Genomic DNA, 19,672 nt, shown 5'->3' on the forward strand with positions numbered 1-19,672 from the left:
CGCCAAAGCAGAACGTGCAAACTTAACCACTGCACCACTGGGCCAGCCCCCAGGAATAGGTTTTAAAACGTTCAGAAGATAGATATAGGAGATCTAACACGCCAGCAATGAGTCCCAAAAGGAGAAAAAAGGACTGATGGAAAAGAGGTAATAATTTTAAAAAATACTAGAAGAAAAATTTCCTTGGGATGAAGAAATGACTCATCTAGTTTCATGCTGGATTTAAAATAAAAGATTCACATATTTCCAAAAATTGCTTGAAGATAAGACTGATCCTGGGTACTTAGTGAGAACAGAGATCACTGAGCTCCAACCCAGACCTACCAAACAGAATTTTCAGGGGAAAATGACAATATGTTTATTTAACAAGTCGCTCAAGAGATTCTTATCATCTGAGAAATTTGGAAAACATTGGACCTGTTTTAATCTCCTCCAGCTTTAAAGTGAACACAAATGACCTAGGGTCTTATTAAAATGCAGATTCTTGTTTAGTAGCTCTGTGTCAGCCCAAGAATTTGCATTTCCAACAAGCTCCTGGGTGATGCCAATGTTGCTGGTTCAGGGGCAGGACTGATATTTCTGGCCATAGTTAAAGATGAGTTGTTTCTCAATTCATTTTTTGTTGCGTAAGAGTAATACCAAAACCTGATCAAGATAGAAAAGGAAAAGAGTAAAGAAAAAAAATCTCTACATCAGTCTCACTTGGGAAAATAGCTGCAAAAATGTTAAATAAAACATTGGTGAGTTGAACCCAGCAATATATCAAAGAAGAATGACATAGCCTCTGACCAAGCAGAATGTATGCCAGGAATGCTAGGGTGCGTCAGTGTCTGGGTCAGCGTTGGGAAGTCTATCCACTTAATCCATTATGTCAACAGTTAGTGAAAAAGATTACACAATCATATCAACAGATCTTGAAAAAGGCGTTTAAAAATAAATTATAAGGCGTTCCTATTAGAACTTCAAGATAAATAAAGCTGAAGGAAACTATTTAAACATAAAAGACTGTTGAGCAAATTTAACATCAAATATTATCCTAAATGGTAAAAAGCCAAAGCCATCTTAATTTAAATTCAGAAACTATACAGAAATACCTGCCATCACAATTTTTAATTTAATGTTGTCTTGGAAGGTAAGGGAAATTCAGTGAGACAAGAAAATGCTGATGTAATTGAAAACTAAGGAAACTCAAGTAAAAAACAATAGAATGAATATGAAATCTAGAAATACATATACATACACACACACTCACATACACACAAATTCATTTACACAGAAGTCGATAGCTTTTCTTTGATCTAGGGCAAAAAAGGAAAAATATTTCATTTACAATAGAAACAAAGACTAAAAAAGTATGGAAATAAATTTAATCAAAAGACTGGATCTATTTTAACCAAAATTATAAAATCTTTTTCAAAGGCATAAAACAAGACTTGAGGAAATGGAAAGGCATACCATGTTCTTTCATGAAAAAACTTAATATTGAAATGTCAGGGCCAGCCCCATGGCCCAGTGGTTAAGTCCGTGTGCTCCACTTTAGTGGCCCAGGGTTCGGATCCTGGGCGAGGACATGGCACCATCATTAAGCCATGCTGAGGCAGCGTTCCACATGCCACAACTAGAAGGACCCACAACTAAAATATATAACTATGTACTGGGGGGATTTGGGGAGAAAAAAAGCAGGGAAAAAAATGCCAATTTTGTCAAAATAAAATAAATTCCAGGCTGTTCCAATTAGAATGCTAAAGAAGTTTGTTTTGTTTGGGCTTTTAAATATTGGAAAAAAAATATTAACTTAAATGTGATGCCCCAAAATAGATAAGAAAAACAGGAAATGAGCACTCAGATGAACTTGCCTTACCAGATATCAGAATATTTTATTCGTATGGTAGTCAGGGTAAACTGTATCATGATGAGTAACAAATTAACCCAAACTCTAGTGACTCAACACAACAGGAGTTCATTCCTTGCTCGTGCTGCATGTCTGTAGTGACTTGGCATGGGTCTGTGTCACACGGTTACTCGGAAATGCAAGGTCATCAGAACTGTCATCTCGTAACTGCATCATTTGGGACTTGGCAGAAGAAAATACATGGAGTAGTCTCTCTCTTTCCCTCCTCTCTGTCTCTCTCTCTCACACACACACACATTTCTATGCTTCACACATCATTTCCACTTACAATCTATTGGCTGAACTTGTCACATACTTGGCTCTGCCTAATTGCAAGGAGGCTAGGAAAAATTGGAGATCACATGGATTATATATCAATGGTGGCTATAGGAATAGACAAATGGACCAGTGGGAAAGACTGGAGAACAGAAATATTAAGTCACATACACTTGAAAATTGAATCTATGACAAGGACAATGGTTTAATTCACTAGGAAAATAGATGGAACTGTCAAAACTAGCTAACTACATGAAAAAATAAAAGTAAATATTTTACATAACATAAAAATAACAAACTCCAGGTGAATTAAAGATCTAAATGTAAAAAAAAGAAACAATAAAAAACTGCCAAGAAAATTTAGGAGACTATGTGAAAAAAGCCAGGATTTGGGAAGACTTTTAAACCAAGACTCAAAAACTCAAATATTATCAAAGCAAATACAGATTACATAAAAATTGTTTAAGTTTTTATGGCAAATTACATGAATTCAAGAGATAAATAATAGAATTAGAAAAAATATTTGAAATATTTATGACAGGCAAAGTGTTTAGACCTGTAATATTCAAAGAGCACTTAGAAAAAAATGACTGGAAAGCAATCCAATAGAAAAAAAGACAGGAATGTGAATAGACAGTTTACAGAAAGGAAAACACACATACCCAAAAACTCTTAAAAGAAGTTCAAACTCTCTAGTAGTCAGAAAAATGAACACTATGTATTAGCGACGTTATCATGTTTTACCTATTTTAAACTGACAAAACTGAAAAGATCTTTAATACCTATTACTGCAGTAGATGTGAGAAAAAGAGTAATTTGATTGCTAGTGAAATGTAACAGTGGTACACCCCTTTGGAAGGCAATCTGGCAACATTAAATAAACAGAAATATACAACACATATACATATATGCATATGAATATAAATATAATTCATTACCTAGCAATTCCACTTGGAATCTATCCCATAGAAATAAAACATCAGACTGTGAAGACATATGTAAAAACGTTTATGGAAGCCTTGTCTTTAGTAGCAAAAAGTGGAAGCAAAGTGAATTTCCATGAATAGGGAAAGGAGTGTATAATTTATGGTGCCTCAATACCATGAGAATAATATTTAGCCATTGAACAGAATGAGTTACACCTATACCTGTTGGCTTTGAAGCATCCAGACATTTTGAATGAGAAAAACAACATTCGGAAAACAGTGAAAGTCCTTTCTTTGTATATGCTTACATGTATGAGTATTGTGTGTATTGCTGTCTATATAGTATTGAAAAGCCTGGACAAATAAAGAAGGAATTATTCCAGATTGTTAAGAGAATTTACTGTGAGACTGGGGAGCTTGCATTGTGTGTCATACAGGGAGTTCAGTAGGAAGGGGAGCTGAGGAAAAAGGGATAAGGAAACAAATATCAACTCTTGGAGGAAAAAACCATATATAGGATCTTATCTACACACCTGTGCAACATTAACCCTGTGTGGAGAAAAAAGTTACTACTGTACAGAAGGGTCAAAGCTAGAGAAAGTCCCTCTTCGGATTATGTGTGAACCAAGGACACCTTCCGCTGCTGTATGGCTGAAGCTTCATTTATTTAAGTGTGAACCCATCATGAATATGCTCTGCTTTTTTGTGGGAAAGAAATTAACTTTAGCAAGTCATACATATTCCTAAGACATGGGCTACCTGCCAGGAGGAACCCTAGCAGGAAAGCAGTTGGCTCAGGCCAGCTTCATCCATGTGTGAGGGCCAGGAATGCAGACCCCTGAAGGCCAGAGTAAGGCATGGAGGTGTTCTTCTAAGGGAGCTGGGCAGTCCTTGTGGGACCTTAAGAAGAGTGTCGTGGTTTGACATAAAAAACGCCCACCTGGAATATTCTGTTCCCTTTCATGCTCAGCCTCTTCTCATCCTTAACACGTTGTTCAGGGTTCTCCATGGATGTGATTTTCTACCCTCCTCCCTGACTCCCCTCATCGTCAAGGTTAAGTGCCCCCACCATCTTCTCTCATGCAGAGCCTAGTACCTCCTGCTGATGGTAATACTTTCCGTCTTGCATAGATAATTGTCTCTTTCTCCTTCACTGGACTGTGAGTGCTTGCCCCAGCTGTACCCCAGGGACAGTACTTGGCTCAAGATACCAACTCGCTCTACCAATGGAGACAGATGGATAAATCCTTATATTTTAGCTTTTATTTTATATTTATTCATTTTATATTTAGTTTTCATTACATATTTAAGTTTTATTAGATTTTTCCCCCTAAGCATTCAGTAAAGTTCCTTTAGCAAACGTTGGCCTGCCTCCACTGGACGGGGAGCAAGAGAGAAAGAAGCATTAAGCAGCTTTGGAGAAAAAATTAAAGGTGGACTCTCTCTCTCTCTCTCCCTCAGCTCTGCGAGGTGGTGGAGGCAGTAATGAGAGATCCAAGGTAGAAGAGAAGGCTTTCTCTGCCACAAGAAGGCTGTCCTTTGCTGCCCCTCTAAATAAGGAGGTTTTGGGGTGCCTGGAGAACCATGCAGTGCAAGGGGTGATTCATATAAACGCAGAATTCCAGGCTTCAACAAAACCAGCGCTAACGAGCGATTTCCCGCCCCCGCGAGAGGATCCGATTTGGGCTCAGCATAAATCACTACAATAAATTTCTAAGCCTTAAAGTGCTTCCTGTGAGATACTTTGCGCCCTCGCCGCAGAGGCGCGCAACTGGGCAGGACGAGTGCGTAAACGCGGCTCTCGGGAGAGCGCTGGCTTGCGCCGACCCGAGCCTCCGTGCCCCGCGGTGCTACCCATCCCTATCCGTGTCCCACACTTCCGAGTCCTCGCATTGAAAGCGGGGACTTAGAGAGGTAGATAGCCCCCAGAACGATTCCGAAGGTTCGATTCCCGCGGAACCGTATCTCCCGGGCAGTCTGGCTGGAAGGCGCTCCGAACCTCAGCCCATCTCGTCTTCAAAAAGGTTCGCACCAACTGGCTAGTTCTTCCCGCCTCCTCCCAGTGCCCGGCACCATCGCGGCCGTTTTGAAATGGCCTTGAACTGGGAGACGAGGCCTCAAAGCCAGCGAGGGGCAGAGTGAGGGTGGGGAGAGAAGGCAGGGGACCTGCCCTCCAGTCCCTATGCAAAACTGGGAGAAGGGAGGGGGATGAGCCCCCGACGCAAACCCGGGCCCCGCTCTGGCCCGCAGGCCCGGGAAATGCGAAGGCTTCCGCTGCCGGGTCCCCGAGCAAAGAACGCGAGGCCGCAGTGGGCGCTGGCAGAGAGCCCAGAGCCCCGCGTCTGGGCAACCCATTGCGTATGGGTGGCTCCTGCTCTCGCAGAGCTTCCCAGGGACCCCAGCCTAGTCTCCATTGCCTGCGCGGGCGGGGGCTCACCTGGAGAGCTCAGCTGGAGCTTTCCATGCAGCGAGGGACCAACCCACCGCTGGGGAATGTGTCCCCAAAGCTTAGCGCCTCACACTGCTTCCCGGCGGAATCGGCCCACCAGGGAAAGGAACTAGGTTTTTGCGGAGTGTTTCCTAGATACGACCTCAGGAAAGTTATTTTCCGGACACCTGGAATGGGGCAACGTCGCCTTTCGCTTCTTGGCAGCAGCCAGAGCGAGCCCCGCGGTGCACTCGGGCTGGAGCGCGGCCGGGAGCGCAGCGCTGGCACGTCGCCCCTCACTTGCTGGACTCCCACAGCCACAGGCAGGCGCCTCTGCAGAGCTGACGCAGCGCTCCGGGCTGCCCTCCCTGGAAGTTGAGTGTCCATCACTACAGCTCTTTGGCAAATTCTTCTTTTCTTCTTGGTGCATCTGTGGTTCCAGCTGCAGACCCCATCTAGCGCAACTACTCCGAGGCCACCTAGCGCCCCCTTGCGGAGTGCGTGGGGTGCCGGCTTGCAGACTCCCACAGCAGGTAGCTGCAAAAGGCATGTTGGATGCGACGGTGGAGTGAGACAGTTGCCAACAGCCGGTGTGGCTGCCGCGCTGCGCACGGGTACTGGCGACTACGCAGCCCAGGTACTGCCCCTTCGCGGTGACGTCTCTGCAGCGGGTTATAAAAGCCTCGCGCGCAGCCGGCCGAGGTTGTGCTAACTCCCGAGCCGAGCGGGACTCGAGCCAAGAGGCGCCTGAGAAGCTGCAGGCAGCCGCGGCGGCGGCAGCGAAAGCAAAGAAAAAATCTCCAGTTGGACACGGGGCACCACAAATCCGGACATAGACTCAGAACTTCTACGGGTCGCGCTGTGACGAGCATCCCTCGTCGCCCCCCAAGTCCTCACGCACTACAGGGCTTTGCCTTTCCCGCTGCAGGAAGCGGAAACAAGAGTTGCAAGCAGCAGCAGGTGCGGCAAGGCGGGGGTCTCCTGCTTCCTGGAACCGTGACCCGTGGAATTTCTTTCCCTTGTCCAGCCAAACGCAGGAGAGACGCTGTCTCCAGGTTCTGAACTCAAATGCTTTCTGAAGCTTGGACGTGAAGGAATTCAGAGCCACGAGGGGCAGACAACGCATCAAGAAGCGTTTATCTTCTGCGCGCCAAGTCTCCTGCTTGCAAGGAAAGAGTTCTGCCCAGAAAGAGCCTGCCAGCCCTCCCGTCTTGGTTAAGCAGACCACTGACCCCAGTCGCCAGCCTCAGGACCCTGCTGCAAAGGCCAGGTGTACACAGAGAGGAGGGCTTAACCGCCTAGCGAAAGAATGGATAACGTCCTCCCAGTTGACTCAGACCTCCTCCCAAATATCTCCACAAACACCTCGGAGCCCAACCAATTCGCACAGCCGGCGTGGCAAATTGTCCTTTGGGCAGTTGCCTATACGGTCATCGTGGTGACCTCCGTGGTGGGCAATGTGGTGGTGATGTGGATCATCTTGGCCCATAAAAGGATGAGGACAGTGACTAACTATTTCCTAGTGAACCTGGCTTTCGCAGAGGCCTCCATGGCTGCTTTCAATACAGTGGTGAACTTCACCTACGCTGTCCATAATGAGTGGTACTACGGTCTGTTCTACTGCAAGTTCCACAACTTCTTCCCCATTGCGGCTGTCTTTGCCAGTATCTACTCCATGACGGCTGTGGCCTTCGACAGGTGAGCTTGCCTTTTGTGGAAAGGGGAGAAAGTGTCCGTGGAGGACCATGGCATTGATACAAAGCTTCGGGGCTGGATTGTGCCTGGTTCCAGGTGGAGATTGGCCACCCATACCCTGGGGTTTTAACTGACAGCCAGTGAGTCACTTGTCAATGGGGGACTATATCTTATTCACCATTTTCTTTTCTATTTCCTCTTTCCTTTTCTTCCATCACTAGTCTCTCTTTCTTCACACATCCCCTGTTTTCTGCATTAAATCCTCTTTTCTTCATTCCTTCTCCACTCATCTCCCTGACACTTTCCTTTTGACTCCAGCTTTACTTCTTTCCGTATGTTCTCTCCTGTACCCTGAAAGCCTGAAGGGATGCCCAGGGCTTACCCAAGGGGCTGGCCCCTGGTAGGGGCTTTCTAAGTCCCTGCAGGCCTGCTATTCTATTGGGCAGCCTCTTGGTGTCTTCCAGTCTTAAGTATGCCTAGGCAAATTTGTCATTTTTCACTTTTTTCCTGAAGATTCAGGGACTCTGCTCCTACCTCATCTCTCCAATATTATTTGGATGCGAAGAGCATTTCATTAGAGTCATAAAATACTCAGGATTCTAATTCAACTCCCTCCATGCTGCAAGGAGTTCTCACTAAGCAATGAGAGGCAGCTACACTCGTCTTGAGGGACTCTGCAGTAGGAATCCGGAGAGCTTTACCCAGGAGTTTTTGTGAATTTCTCTTGTAATGTCAGGCCGATGTTTTTAGCCTGTCTTGTATCCACAGAGAAACGTGTTTGGCAAAGGCAATTGAGAGCTCTTTCTTTCCTGCAGCCAACAGGTTAGGGGTTCAGAAGCTGGTTGAAAGTGAAAAGGTTGGCATTTTCAAATACTGGGGCTAGCATTCCGGGATGAATGTCTCCTCAGGTGGCATGATGAAAAGTTGGTTATTAGAGCACACCTTTATTTGTATTGACGTTGTTGTGGGTGTCCTAGGTCTCTAACATGCATATCTATGTGTACACAAGTGTTCAATGTTTACCTGGGATGTGGAGATATGTTCAAAACACCTGCCACTGTGACTTTAAAATGGGTTTTTTTGGTGGCCTTGCTGAGATGAATGAATATAAGAAACCCAAAGAAGGAGCTAAGAGAAAAACTTCAAAAAAAAATTCCCAAACTACTGAACCCTTTTGCGTAAAGATTGTTTTTGATTTGCAATTGATTTGAGGTCTTTTTCAGCTTCTGTAGTCAATGAACACTTAAAATCAGAGAAAGCTACGTTTCCTTTGCAGTGGTGTCCAAATGCTGATTTCTAAGTTCCGTGTACACCTCCTTTTATGCAACTTCTATGTGCTTGGTATGTTGTGTGCAACACAAGTTGTGGTGAATCAATTTATATTTTAAATGCAGAAGGAAACCAATTACTCAAAGTGGTGAAATGAATTCTTTTGTAAATTTATCTTTTATGCTACTCTGGTTTATAGATATTCAGTTGGCTGAAAGGGAGGTACACCTATAAATCTGTCTGCACTGACTTGCTTCTTTAGCCTGACAGAATCCCCCTTCAACTTAGAAAACCCCAGCATGATATATAACTGAACATGGGTGCAGCAAAACCCGGTGCCATTTCAGCTTTACACGAGTTCCCTCGATGATCCATGCATTAGAGGGAAAGTTGGTATGTTTACTGTGTCGGGGCCTTGCATGAGCTCGAGGGAGACCTGTCAGTCAGCATGAGCTAGAGTATTCGGCAGCTGATGGAGCACCACCAGGCAGCTCTCCTGCTTTGGCTTAATGGAAATGACGCCATGTTCCACAGCCCTGCTCCTGCCCTTTGAACTTAGAAGGTTAGAGGCAGGAGGCAGGATCAAATCTGCACAGTGGACTGCGCAGGAAGCCAGATTTCAGCTGCCTTGACTCTGGCTTCTCGGTCTCCACTGTTGTTTCTCTTTAGGCAAACCATAGACAGGGCCTTGACTCTGAGTGACACCTGCTCAGTGAGGTCAGAGAATCTTTGGTGCAAGAGCTAGGGGAAATGACTGCAGTGAGAATGTCCCCATGTCCCTAATGCACAGATACGGCCAAGGGGGCTTATCAGTGGCATGCTTAAGTTTAGAGTTCAAGGTAGGGTTAGGCATGAGGCTTCAGGGCTCTGTCTCCAGGTCCTCCCAGGGCTCATTCTGGTTTTCCTTGCTCAGCCTCGTGAGCACAGTGAATTAGTCCCCTCAGGCCCTCTGAAAAATGCCACTCCCCTGCGTGTGTGGTCATCCATTCCCTCCTAAGAAGGGGCCTTATTTCTCCTTTCTCCATCACAGCAATGCAGACTTTGAGGAAACGTTAAATTGTCTTTTCATATGTTCCTTGAATTTTGAACAGATAATCTTTGAATCAAGTCTTAAAAAATAAAAACAACATGGTTTTCCTGATTATAAAGTTAAACCTTATTGATTGTAGAAAACTTGGGCGTACAAAGAGCGTAGACCCAAAAATACAAACCAACCATTACTTCACCATGCAAAAATAACACCTGTTAACATTTGAATTTCTCTTTTATGACTGCTAGCTACATAATTGAGGTCAGATTCTATATAATTTTGTAGCTTATTTTTTTCCATTGATATTAATGGAAAATATTAATAACATTTTCCCATGTTATTAAAAACTCTTCAGTAACACAATCTTAATGGCTTCCTATTATTCCATTATATGAATATGCTATTATTACTTTAACCACCCCCTACTGTTGAGTATTTAGGTGATTTCTAGATTTTTTTGCTATTATGATTAATGCACTAATAAACATTTCTGTATGATAATTTTGTTTTGCATTCTTGATTATTTTCTTAGAATAGATTCCCAGAAGTGGAATTACTGGATCAAATGAAATGAATGTTTAAAAAAACTTTTCCTTCTAGCTTTAGAGGATTATAAGCTCTGAGCAGAACAAGGACTATGTCTGTTCTGTCTTGTTTGCTTTATCTCCTGAGCACAAAGCAGAGTGCTCGGCACCATGGAGTCACGCCATGCTTATTGAGTAAGTGAGTGAATCAATAAAATAATACATGGTCCTAGAAGAATATTTGGAAAATACATAAAATTGTAAAGAAAATGTAGAAATCTTCTACATTCCCACTACTGACAGATAACCAGTTAAAATTCTAGAATGCTAACTTATATTTACTTTTTCTATCTGTGTTATTTATGCCGCATACAGCCCCTCACACTTTTAAGATAAATTTTGGATCATAATAAAAACAGTTTCAATAACTATTTTTTTGTTCTTGTTTTTTGTTTTGTTCCTTAACGTCATGTCATGGGCATTTTCCATGTCATGAAATAGTTTTCAAAATAGGATTTTTAATAAGTGCGTTATATTGTATGGCTATAATCACTTATTCAACCATTCGTCTATTTTTACATGTAAATTGTTTCCATTTTTAATGATTACGAGTAACTTTGAAATAAATATCCAGGACATAAATCTGTGAGAGCATACTTGTTCTTTCCTTAGAATAAACTCCTTAAAGTGGAATTGCTGGGTCAAACTTTCTTGGTAAATTTTGCCAAATTTCCTTCTAGAACCAAATTGTATGCAGAGAAAAAACTTCAGCTGTAGATTGTAATACTAATTTAAATCTTTCCTATAATCTTTCCATTGAATGGAGAACAAGAAAGATAGAAAGAGAGAGAGAGAAAGAGATCCTCGTCAGAAGAAATACTTATTTGTTGAAGGCAATGGTTACCTAGAATAAGGAAAGTTTTAGAGACAAATAAACTTAGATCATATCTACCTCTAATTAAACTCCAACAAACAGTGGGGATTTTACACTTTGAAACTCTGTAATTTCTCCTATTTAAAATTTCTTTCTCATTGTACAAACTAAAAGGTGTGTGATGTTTCGTGAGATTAGAAGGTGGAAGACACTGAGAGATGACACTCCCCTTTTGTAGGGGCTGGTAATGATGGCCAGTTCCCTAAGGAGGAGGAGGGGGACTGAGTGCTGAACCCCGCAAGAGGGGCCAGAGGGGCAAAAGGTAACCTTACTCTGAACCAAGCACGCAGCAGCAGGAGGCTCAGAAAAGCACTGGCCTCTTAACACTGCTTGTGTACCTGGTAGGCGCGGGTATAATTGCAGCAAGATGAAAGGTAAAGGATGCTCACTACTCACACTGGTTCTGGATATATTGTATTTGAGTGACAGGAAACATCCAAATGATGATGGTCTCTGGATGACATGAAATATGGTCAGGATTAAAAATGTTGTTGCCCAGATAGGGATAAAGGTTGAAGGCAAAAGAGGGAATGAACTCTCTGAGAGAGTAAAAGAGGAACCGGGAGCAAAGATGTGTATAAACAACAAAAACTCTGCCTACTGATCCCTTGTGTCCATCCCACTTTGTCCCAGCCATGCCCATCTACAAGTTTAAATAGTCTGCTTCCTAGGTCTCCACTAGACCTGCAGTCTATTCATGAACTTCAACTTGTTGGCTAGACTTGGATCCCATTGTATATCTCAAGGCAGTCCTTCTCCACCCAGAGGCTGGACTTAGATTCCAGGATCCTTTGCACTAATTTACATGGACCTTACAACCCATGACCAAGCATCCCTGTGATGCTAAGAATGGTCATTCACTAGAAGCTTGTCTACCACAACTGGCCCTGTCTTTTCAAATTAAGGACCTTGAATGTCTGGGTTGACATGGATCAAATTTGAGTTTGTTATATCTCGGATGGGTTATTTAGGCTGCAGGACCTTTCCTGAAGAAGTTCAACGCCCACCTATTCTCTGGAGCTGCCCCACCACACTTACCACATCCTCTCTCTACCCATGGGAGCCCCCAGTGTCCTGAATGGTCAAGGCCCTTGACTGTTTTTTTTAAACTGGCAGAAACATAGGTTCAATTAGGAGAAAATAAAGAGTAATTCTCGATGTAAAAGAACATAATAGGAGCACAAGACTTTGTTACTATTTTTGTTGTTGAATTAGCAAATGGAAGAATGAGGATAATGAGGGAGAAACACTCACTTAAAATTGAACAAAGATTTTCAGTCCATCAACGGATGATGCCACCAGGTAAGGTGATGTTTCCTAACCCAGGGCCTCACATCTTTCTTCAAAGGGCTTATGTTACATACTGGGGCAAATAAGACTGATTGAGAGATGACTACAATAGAAAGTGTTAAGCGATATGTTTCATATGGATTGTACAGACAAATTCTACAGGAGAGAAGAGAAGGGAGGTCACCTCCAGCAGGGATGATCAAGGAAGACCTCAAAAGGTGGCAATTGAGTTGGATCTTGAAGACTAGATAAGATTTTGAGAGAGGATGATAAAGAAAAGTGACATTCCAGGTAGAAGAAACTATATGACACAATGTGGAGGTGAAAAGTTGCAAAGTATTTGGGGAAAATGGCAGGCTGACTCAACTGAAGTGAATTCACGAGTGAATCGGAATGAATGGAGGAGTTCATGGGAAGGAAATGAGTACAATTTTTGTTGGATTAGATGTGAAAATCTAACAATTAGTTGGAAATACCCAAAAAGCAACTTGAAAAGTGGGGCTAGAAAGTGAAAAGCCAGGGATCAAAATGTAGATTTAGGAGTTTTCCAAGCAGAACAGCTATTGGAGTTTGGGAAGTAGAGAACATCACTTTCACCTGTATATGTACATGCTTCCAGAGAAGAGGCCAGAGATTCATAGGAGTGTCCTATCAGGTAGTAGAAGGGAGAAAAAGAAGAAATAGAGAAGTAGTGGAGAAACTAGGAGATGTGCAGTGACAGAGGTTGAAAGAGGTGACTTGTGGTTGGTTATCTTCATTAGTGTCATTAGAATCCAAAGATGATGAGGACATTGCATTTGGCAATTAGAGGACATTGGTGACCTATGAGAGACAACCATCCATCCATCCATCCATCAAACCATTATGGAGTACCTACTATGTGCCAGATGCTGAGGCAGTAAAACACTGCCTTTACCTTTGTGCTCTCAGTCTTTGGGGATTGACAAAGTCATGAACACCGCTATAACCCAATGCAATTAATGCCATGCTAAGGGAGCTTGGAGACAGAGCAAACAACTAGCCTTGGGAATATGGGAAAGACTTACTGGTAAAATAAAGAAAAGACAGAGGAGGAGGAGAAAGAGGGAAAGGGGGAGAAAGAGGAGAAAAGAAACAACAAAGTAAAGAGAAAACGATGTGGAGTTCGAGGATTTTTTTTAATTAACTCCATCAACACTGGATTGGGAATTCTCATAATGATTTATTAAAGTTTGTCACTTGGAAACTAGAAAGGAGATTTCATGTTAATAAAATTGATAACGATATCTTATATTTGCATGCTCTTCAATCCATTGCTTCATCTAATCCTCGATACCAATGGGGATTCTGTTTCTACGTTGGAAAGACTGTTAGGCACAATTTCTTTTAGCGTTGTCCTCACGCTCGCCCCCTCCCTCAGAGCTTGGAGACCCATGTAATTTGCTTTCATGTGCCTTAGATATATGCCTACATACTCCCTCTCAAGGTGGCTTTTGGATGCTTCATCATCTAAGGAAAGCTGTCATTGAAGGCAGAAAAACAATGTAAGGGTCCTACTGTGCCAGAAAGGACATAGAGACCTTTTTGACAATTTTCCACTCAAATAAAAATTCAACCCCACAACCTTCTAGCCAGGCCCATTATAAGAGTATTAAATTCTGCTTAAATATTTTACTGAATTTGTCTTATTTTTTAAATTGACTCAATTTTGAATCACTACAAAATTATTCCTTTTGTTGAACTAAATCTGCCTCTGACTGGGCTGCTACTACTAGTAAATGCCTCTTCCATGTGGCAGTCTTTCTGATATATCCCTCCTGAAGCTTCTCTCCCACTGGTAACTGTCCCTGGTTCCCTCGTCTTTCCATCCTCATTTGTCTCTACTGGCTATTCTCATTTGTGAATGGTCCTCTTAACTGAGAGGTTAAGTAATGCCCAGAACTGAGCATTGCCCTATCACCGTTACCTTGTCCAGCTCCACCTGCTGCAGTGCTGGATCCTGCCTGGTGACTTCATTGTCCTCTTAGACTTAGTTCAGCTGCCACCTCCACTAATAAGCGGACCTCAACCTGCAAGTCTAGATGAAGGGTCTTTCTTCCCTATTCCCGTGTCATTTATCCATTGAGGTTGTGACTGTTGGTAACTTGTCAGTCTCTCCCACACCTCCCTGCTCACTAGGACAATCACTATGAAAACAGGGAGACTTATCTGGTTTCCTGTTCCCAACTATCCAGTTGCCTGACACAGAGAAGGTACTCATTAAAATGTGTGTATAGTGGTTGACTTGACTGTACCTCTTTCCTACACACATCGACCAAACTCTGAAAACCAGAACCAATGCATCAGGCACACCTCCAAGCACACCCACGTGCCTTGAAGCTAAAGAAAAATTGCATCAAATTTTTGCTTACCATGGAGTTTTGCTACAACATAGACCACTTTTGATTCAGAACCCCTTGTTCTAGAATGTTCTAATTGACACTTGCCTCTTCCACACTCCACTTGACTGGGCCCCACTCGATTCTTAACCCACATCCTGTCCCCAACAGGTATTGCGTCCCAGGAGGACACCTCTAATTGAGGGAGTTGTTTATCATTTCTACCTTACCTCCAGTCTATCCAGGCATACTGAAAACTCTGAGATATTTCATGGACCCTTCTGTTGCCCAACTCTTGTCAATTCCCTGACTTTTTCTTTAACACCCCTACTAGCAACAGGAAGTGCACTCTCTGCTTTACTTGTCCTTCTTGAGGCAAGACCAGCAGAAGCCTACCCTCCACCCAGCCCTCCAAGCCTTGTCCACAGTAGTTGTCTGAACACCTGGTCCATACAATATTAAAATCCCACAGACACAGGAAAATTCTAGCAGAGTGGCCTGAGAAAGTCATAGACCTGGAGGACAGACTAGGGGACTGGCTTACATTACCCAAACCTCCCCTGTTGCCACCTTGAGAGGCTGTGATTCCACTTCACTGGATGGGGAAATATGAGGTTCTGGATGAGGACTCCCAGGGATGAAGAGATGCTTTGACGATGTCCTTGGAACATAAATCTCAGTGTATAAATGCAGCACATGAACCGCTCTAGAACATTTGTCTAAGCAGCCCTGACCCTGGTGCCTTGCCTTTCTCTTTTATAATTCTTTACTTGATCTACTTTGCAATTCAGCTTTATCACTATATTTAATATTTGGGACTCTCTGTGGAGTGGCTTTCATGTCCTTTGCGTAAGAGTGTCCTTTAATAACCTTACATCTAACCTTTGCCAATGGAGTTTAGTGTACGAAAGAACATAAACAGTGCATTCCAGCAGTGATTGTGCCACTTACTAGCTGTGTGAACATCGGCAAAATACTTAACCTCTCTGGGCCTCAGTTTCCCCAGATGATAAAAGGGATATAATAAAACTTACCTTGTAGAGTATTGTTGCAGGGAGAGTGGGAAAGGGAAAGGGATGGAAAGTTCCTGATTCATTGCCTGACATCCAGTAAGAGCTCGGTTAATAGCACTATTATGATCTCTAATAAACTCTGACACACCATTATATCCTTAAACACAGCCATTCCTGTCTTAGCCTCCTCTTGGAGTCCTTCTACAGCAGGTATAATAGCAACAGGGTGAAACCTTTATATCCTCCCATAAATTATAGTTTAAAATCCTCCTAATTGGGTCAGCAAACCTCTCGCTAAAAGCCTTTCAGCATCCTTCCCATCTGTGGAGATGCAAACACTCTGTACCACAAGCCCATCGTTTGGCTATATCATGGTCCAGAAAAATCAAATCATTTTCTTTTATACCGTATCCACAACCGCATGTTCACTTCCTGCGCGCTGTACACCCCAAAGTCACCACCTTCACATGAAGCATCACTTGCCTGTTTAATGTCTGAGGGGGAGAACTTGGTCACAGTGAAAAAAGCTCTTACAGCTGCATGTGTTTTAATTGATATTCAATTTGTTCAAATAGCGTTTCTTTCACCTTTGAACGCACCTTATAAATCTTGGAAGTTTTCTTGTAAACCTAGTTTGTGTGCTTTAAAGTGTTAAACCTTCGCTTTTCCTCGTCCTTTGACTAGTGTTCAATTAGCTCTTAAACATGAGATAAACACTTTCCCCCTAAATATTTTTTTTTTAAAGATTTTATTTTTTCCTTTTTCTCCCCAAAGCCCCCCCGGTACATAGTTGTGTATTCTTCGTTGTGGGTCCTTCTAGTTGTGGCATGTGGGACGCCGCCTCAGCGTGGTCTGATGAGCAGTGCCATGTCCGCGCCCAGGATTCGAACCAACGAAACACTGGGCCGCCTGCAGCAGAGCGCGCGAACTTAACCACTCGGCCACGGGGCCAGCCCCACCCCCCTAAATATTTTAACATCTTTGCAAACTTAATCAAATAATCTCACTTATTTCTAATTTGTCACGAATTTTTATAAACTTTACAAATCAAATAATCCTAAAAATATAAACAGCACTTATAAACTTCATTGATTTAATTCCCCTAAATATTTCAAACTATAATCACAAGTTTAATACATCTGGTTTTCTCAAAACTTCAAATCCCTAACAGGATGGCTTATAAATAGGAGAAACAAAATCTTTCTTAGGATTTACATAGTTCTGGTAAATCTAACAAATCAAAACTTCTAAATTTATCATATCAAATTCTCTTAAGGCATTTCCACCTCCTAATATTAAACTTACAAGCCTAGTAAATCAGGTTTTCGTGAGCATCCAAACATGGACTACAAAATTAATTACTTAAATCCTCCTAAGTATTTCAATTAATATTGCAAATCTGGCAAGTTAAATTCTCTAATAGAGTCTCACTTCCAACATATTAAAAACAAATCACCCACAAAGTAACATACATCGATCATAAAACTCACTACTATACACATACTTCTTACATAGAAGTATCATTTCTTCAGTATCTATTTACTTTTTAAAAATGCCTTCCCAGGGTTACAAAATTACACAGAGGTGGCAGAATCATCTTCTCCGTAAGGGGCCACTGAGGTTCTGGGATGAGGGTTGAGTCAGAGATCCGAATCCCGGTGTGCCTTCCAGGGGTCTCGCCAAAGCTGCTGCCCGGTGCCCTGAGCCCTTGTCACAATGAAGCACTGCCTGCCCAGTGCCCACAGGACCCACCCACACCTTGCCACTGGAATTGAATGCTCCCGGTGTGCCCTGGATGTCCTTGGCAACCTTCGAGTTTCACCCTTTTTCAATTTTCATCTTAACACTTCAGCATCTGAAATACATAGATGGCATCGTGCGGAGCCTCACCTGACCCCTAGTTTGCACCCAACTGCTTTGCTACTTGAGCAGAATTAGCTGTATTCTGTACCCTCTTATATTTTACCTTCGTATCAACCTCCATTTCAGACTTGCTCATTGACATGGATAAAGTGACCCCAAAAACCACCACCTGTCCTGGGTCCTTCAGTTTCTTTTCTGAGACATGAAAAATATGTGCCAGAATTTTTCTGGGTGTATCCTGTTTCTTCACGTAAATCGTCAAAAATGGAGAGGTAAGTGCCTGTTGGTTTTGACAAACCCAGGCTGTCACCACGTTTTAGATCTTTGCCCAGAGACGTTGTGTGCCTCCTATGTATTTTAAGGTCTTCACAGCAGCTTCCATTCCTCTTGGCATGAAGTCTTCAGTGGCAGGGGCTTTCTTCTTGGTGCCTGGAAGCCACCTGGCACCCTTGAATCTTCCAACTGGATCACGAGATGTTCTTTCTTCAGATCAACTGGGTTTCCCCTGGGAGGACAGAGTCTCATGGCATTTTCACAGCTCTAGGCGTGCTGAGTTCCTTTACCTTACCTTCCTTCTCAATGCCATAGATTTCACATAAAAAATAAGCAAGGCTCTGTTTTCACAGCTCAACCCAGTGCCCTAAGCCATCTGTGGACTGATGAGCAGCTGCCTCCGCAAATCACACAGCTGCCTGAGCTCATGCAGGGAGGGTGCTGAACAGTCACACTAGCCATCCCTCTGCTCTATCAAAGAATATAATTGAGACACTAATTTTTGAAAGTCTTATGTGCACCCCTAGTGGCATGTGGGGAGATTAGGAGCATAAGCTTAAATACCCACCTCATACGATTTATTAATTTTGTTTTTACTGTAGAGAAATATCCTCTTGAATAATTAATATGTTTCATAAGAATATTTGTCTGACTCTGAAAATGTTTAAACAAAAGAAAACCCCAAACAGCTGAAATACTCTCCTAAGTAGTCCCAGGGAGCCAGAGGGGCCTTAAAAATGCCCTAATTCATGACGGGAACTAAATGAAAGCAGCCCCAGGGGGAGAAAAACAATTTGTTGGCTTGACGTCTTAACTGGGCCCTTCAAAGAAGAGAGAGATGATAACCCAGAAACCTGGTGGCTGAATCTTCATTGGGGGTATCATTTAAATTTGTTCCCAAAGATGGGCCAGTTCCTTCCTCTCCGCCAGCTGGAATGATGAGGGGTCTGGAAGTTACTATGTGGAAGTGTCAGCTAGGATATGAGCCAAACTGCAGCCATCAGGGGTTTTCAGTGGCCCAGTTAGAGCACTGCCAGCCCAAAACTAGGTAAATGCAAAGAAGGTAGAGCAGCTATGGTCTTCCTTTTCTGGCGATTTCCCTCCAATTAGGCTCTGAACTGCTAGAGTCAGCACGATGGTGCTCCCCAATCCTGCCTCACAAATACATGGTTCCAAATGACTGCTCTGTTCTCTTCGCAGCCCAATCCAATTTAGTAAATTGAGTTGAACCAAGAGAAGAGTAGCTGATTAAAATCACACTAAGGTGGGAATGGTATGGGCTTCCCCTCTTAAGTCCCATTTGTATTTTAAAATGGGAATATGTCCATGGTAGTTACCTACTCCTTGAGCAGGAGACAGGGTAGAGAATCGAGACAAACTTAGTCCTAGGACTGAGCTGATGTGGAATGTCCTGGGATTTGGGGCTACAGAAGTGCCTAGAGTCTGGCTTTCACAACAAGGCCCCATGTATCTACCAAGGAGACGCTGGGAAGCACGAGAGGCTGTTGTCATGAGCCCAGATCGCTGTTGACAGACCCTCTCTTACCACAATCAGAATTGTCTCTGCCCCGAGGTGCCCGTGAACTCAGCATTTGTGCTTGGGTAGTGAAATAAGGTTGGATTTGCTTCTGTTCTTCATATTTCTTTGTAAATGACTAATTCTCTTTAGTTAATATGTAATACTTTTATAGCTTGGAAGGAGATTGTCGCCTGAAGGACTTTGGGTCACATTCTTGGCCAGTCCTAAGGGTCTGGTAGGTTGGGGTTACCAGCAGCAGTGCAAGGCTGTCCCGTGTACATGGCCAAAGCTGACTCTTCACCTCTCCAGCATCTTCATCAATGGCTTTGTACTGTTTGCAAATCCTGGGACGAGGGCCAGGTTTCCAAGAGCTGGGCTTTCTGC

At 43.1% G+C, this 19,672-nt stretch overlaps 1 protein-coding gene across 1 annotated transcript in view; it reads left to right on the forward strand.

Annotated features, from left to right (window-relative positions):
* The first annotated feature begins 4,888 nt into the window (after positions 1-4,888).
* TACR1 (tachykinin receptor 1) overlaps positions 4,889-19,672 on the forward strand; it is a 155,649-nt gene continuing 140,865 nt past the window's right edge. Inside the window, exon 1 of the mRNA XM_001499680.5 lies at positions 4,889-7,219. Within this exon, the coding sequence (XP_001499730.1) occupies positions 6,831-7,219 (389 nt within the window). The 5' untranslated portion in view covers positions 4,889-6,830. The remainder of the gene's footprint in view (positions 7,220-19,672) is intronic.

The sequence above is a fragment of the Equus caballus genome, chromosome 15 (genome assembly GCF_041296265.1).
Source record: "Equus caballus isolate H_3958 breed thoroughbred chromosome 15, TB-T2T, whole genome shotgun sequence".
NCBI classification, from domain to species: Eukaryota; Metazoa; Chordata; class Mammalia; order Perissodactyla; family Equidae; genus Equus; species Equus caballus.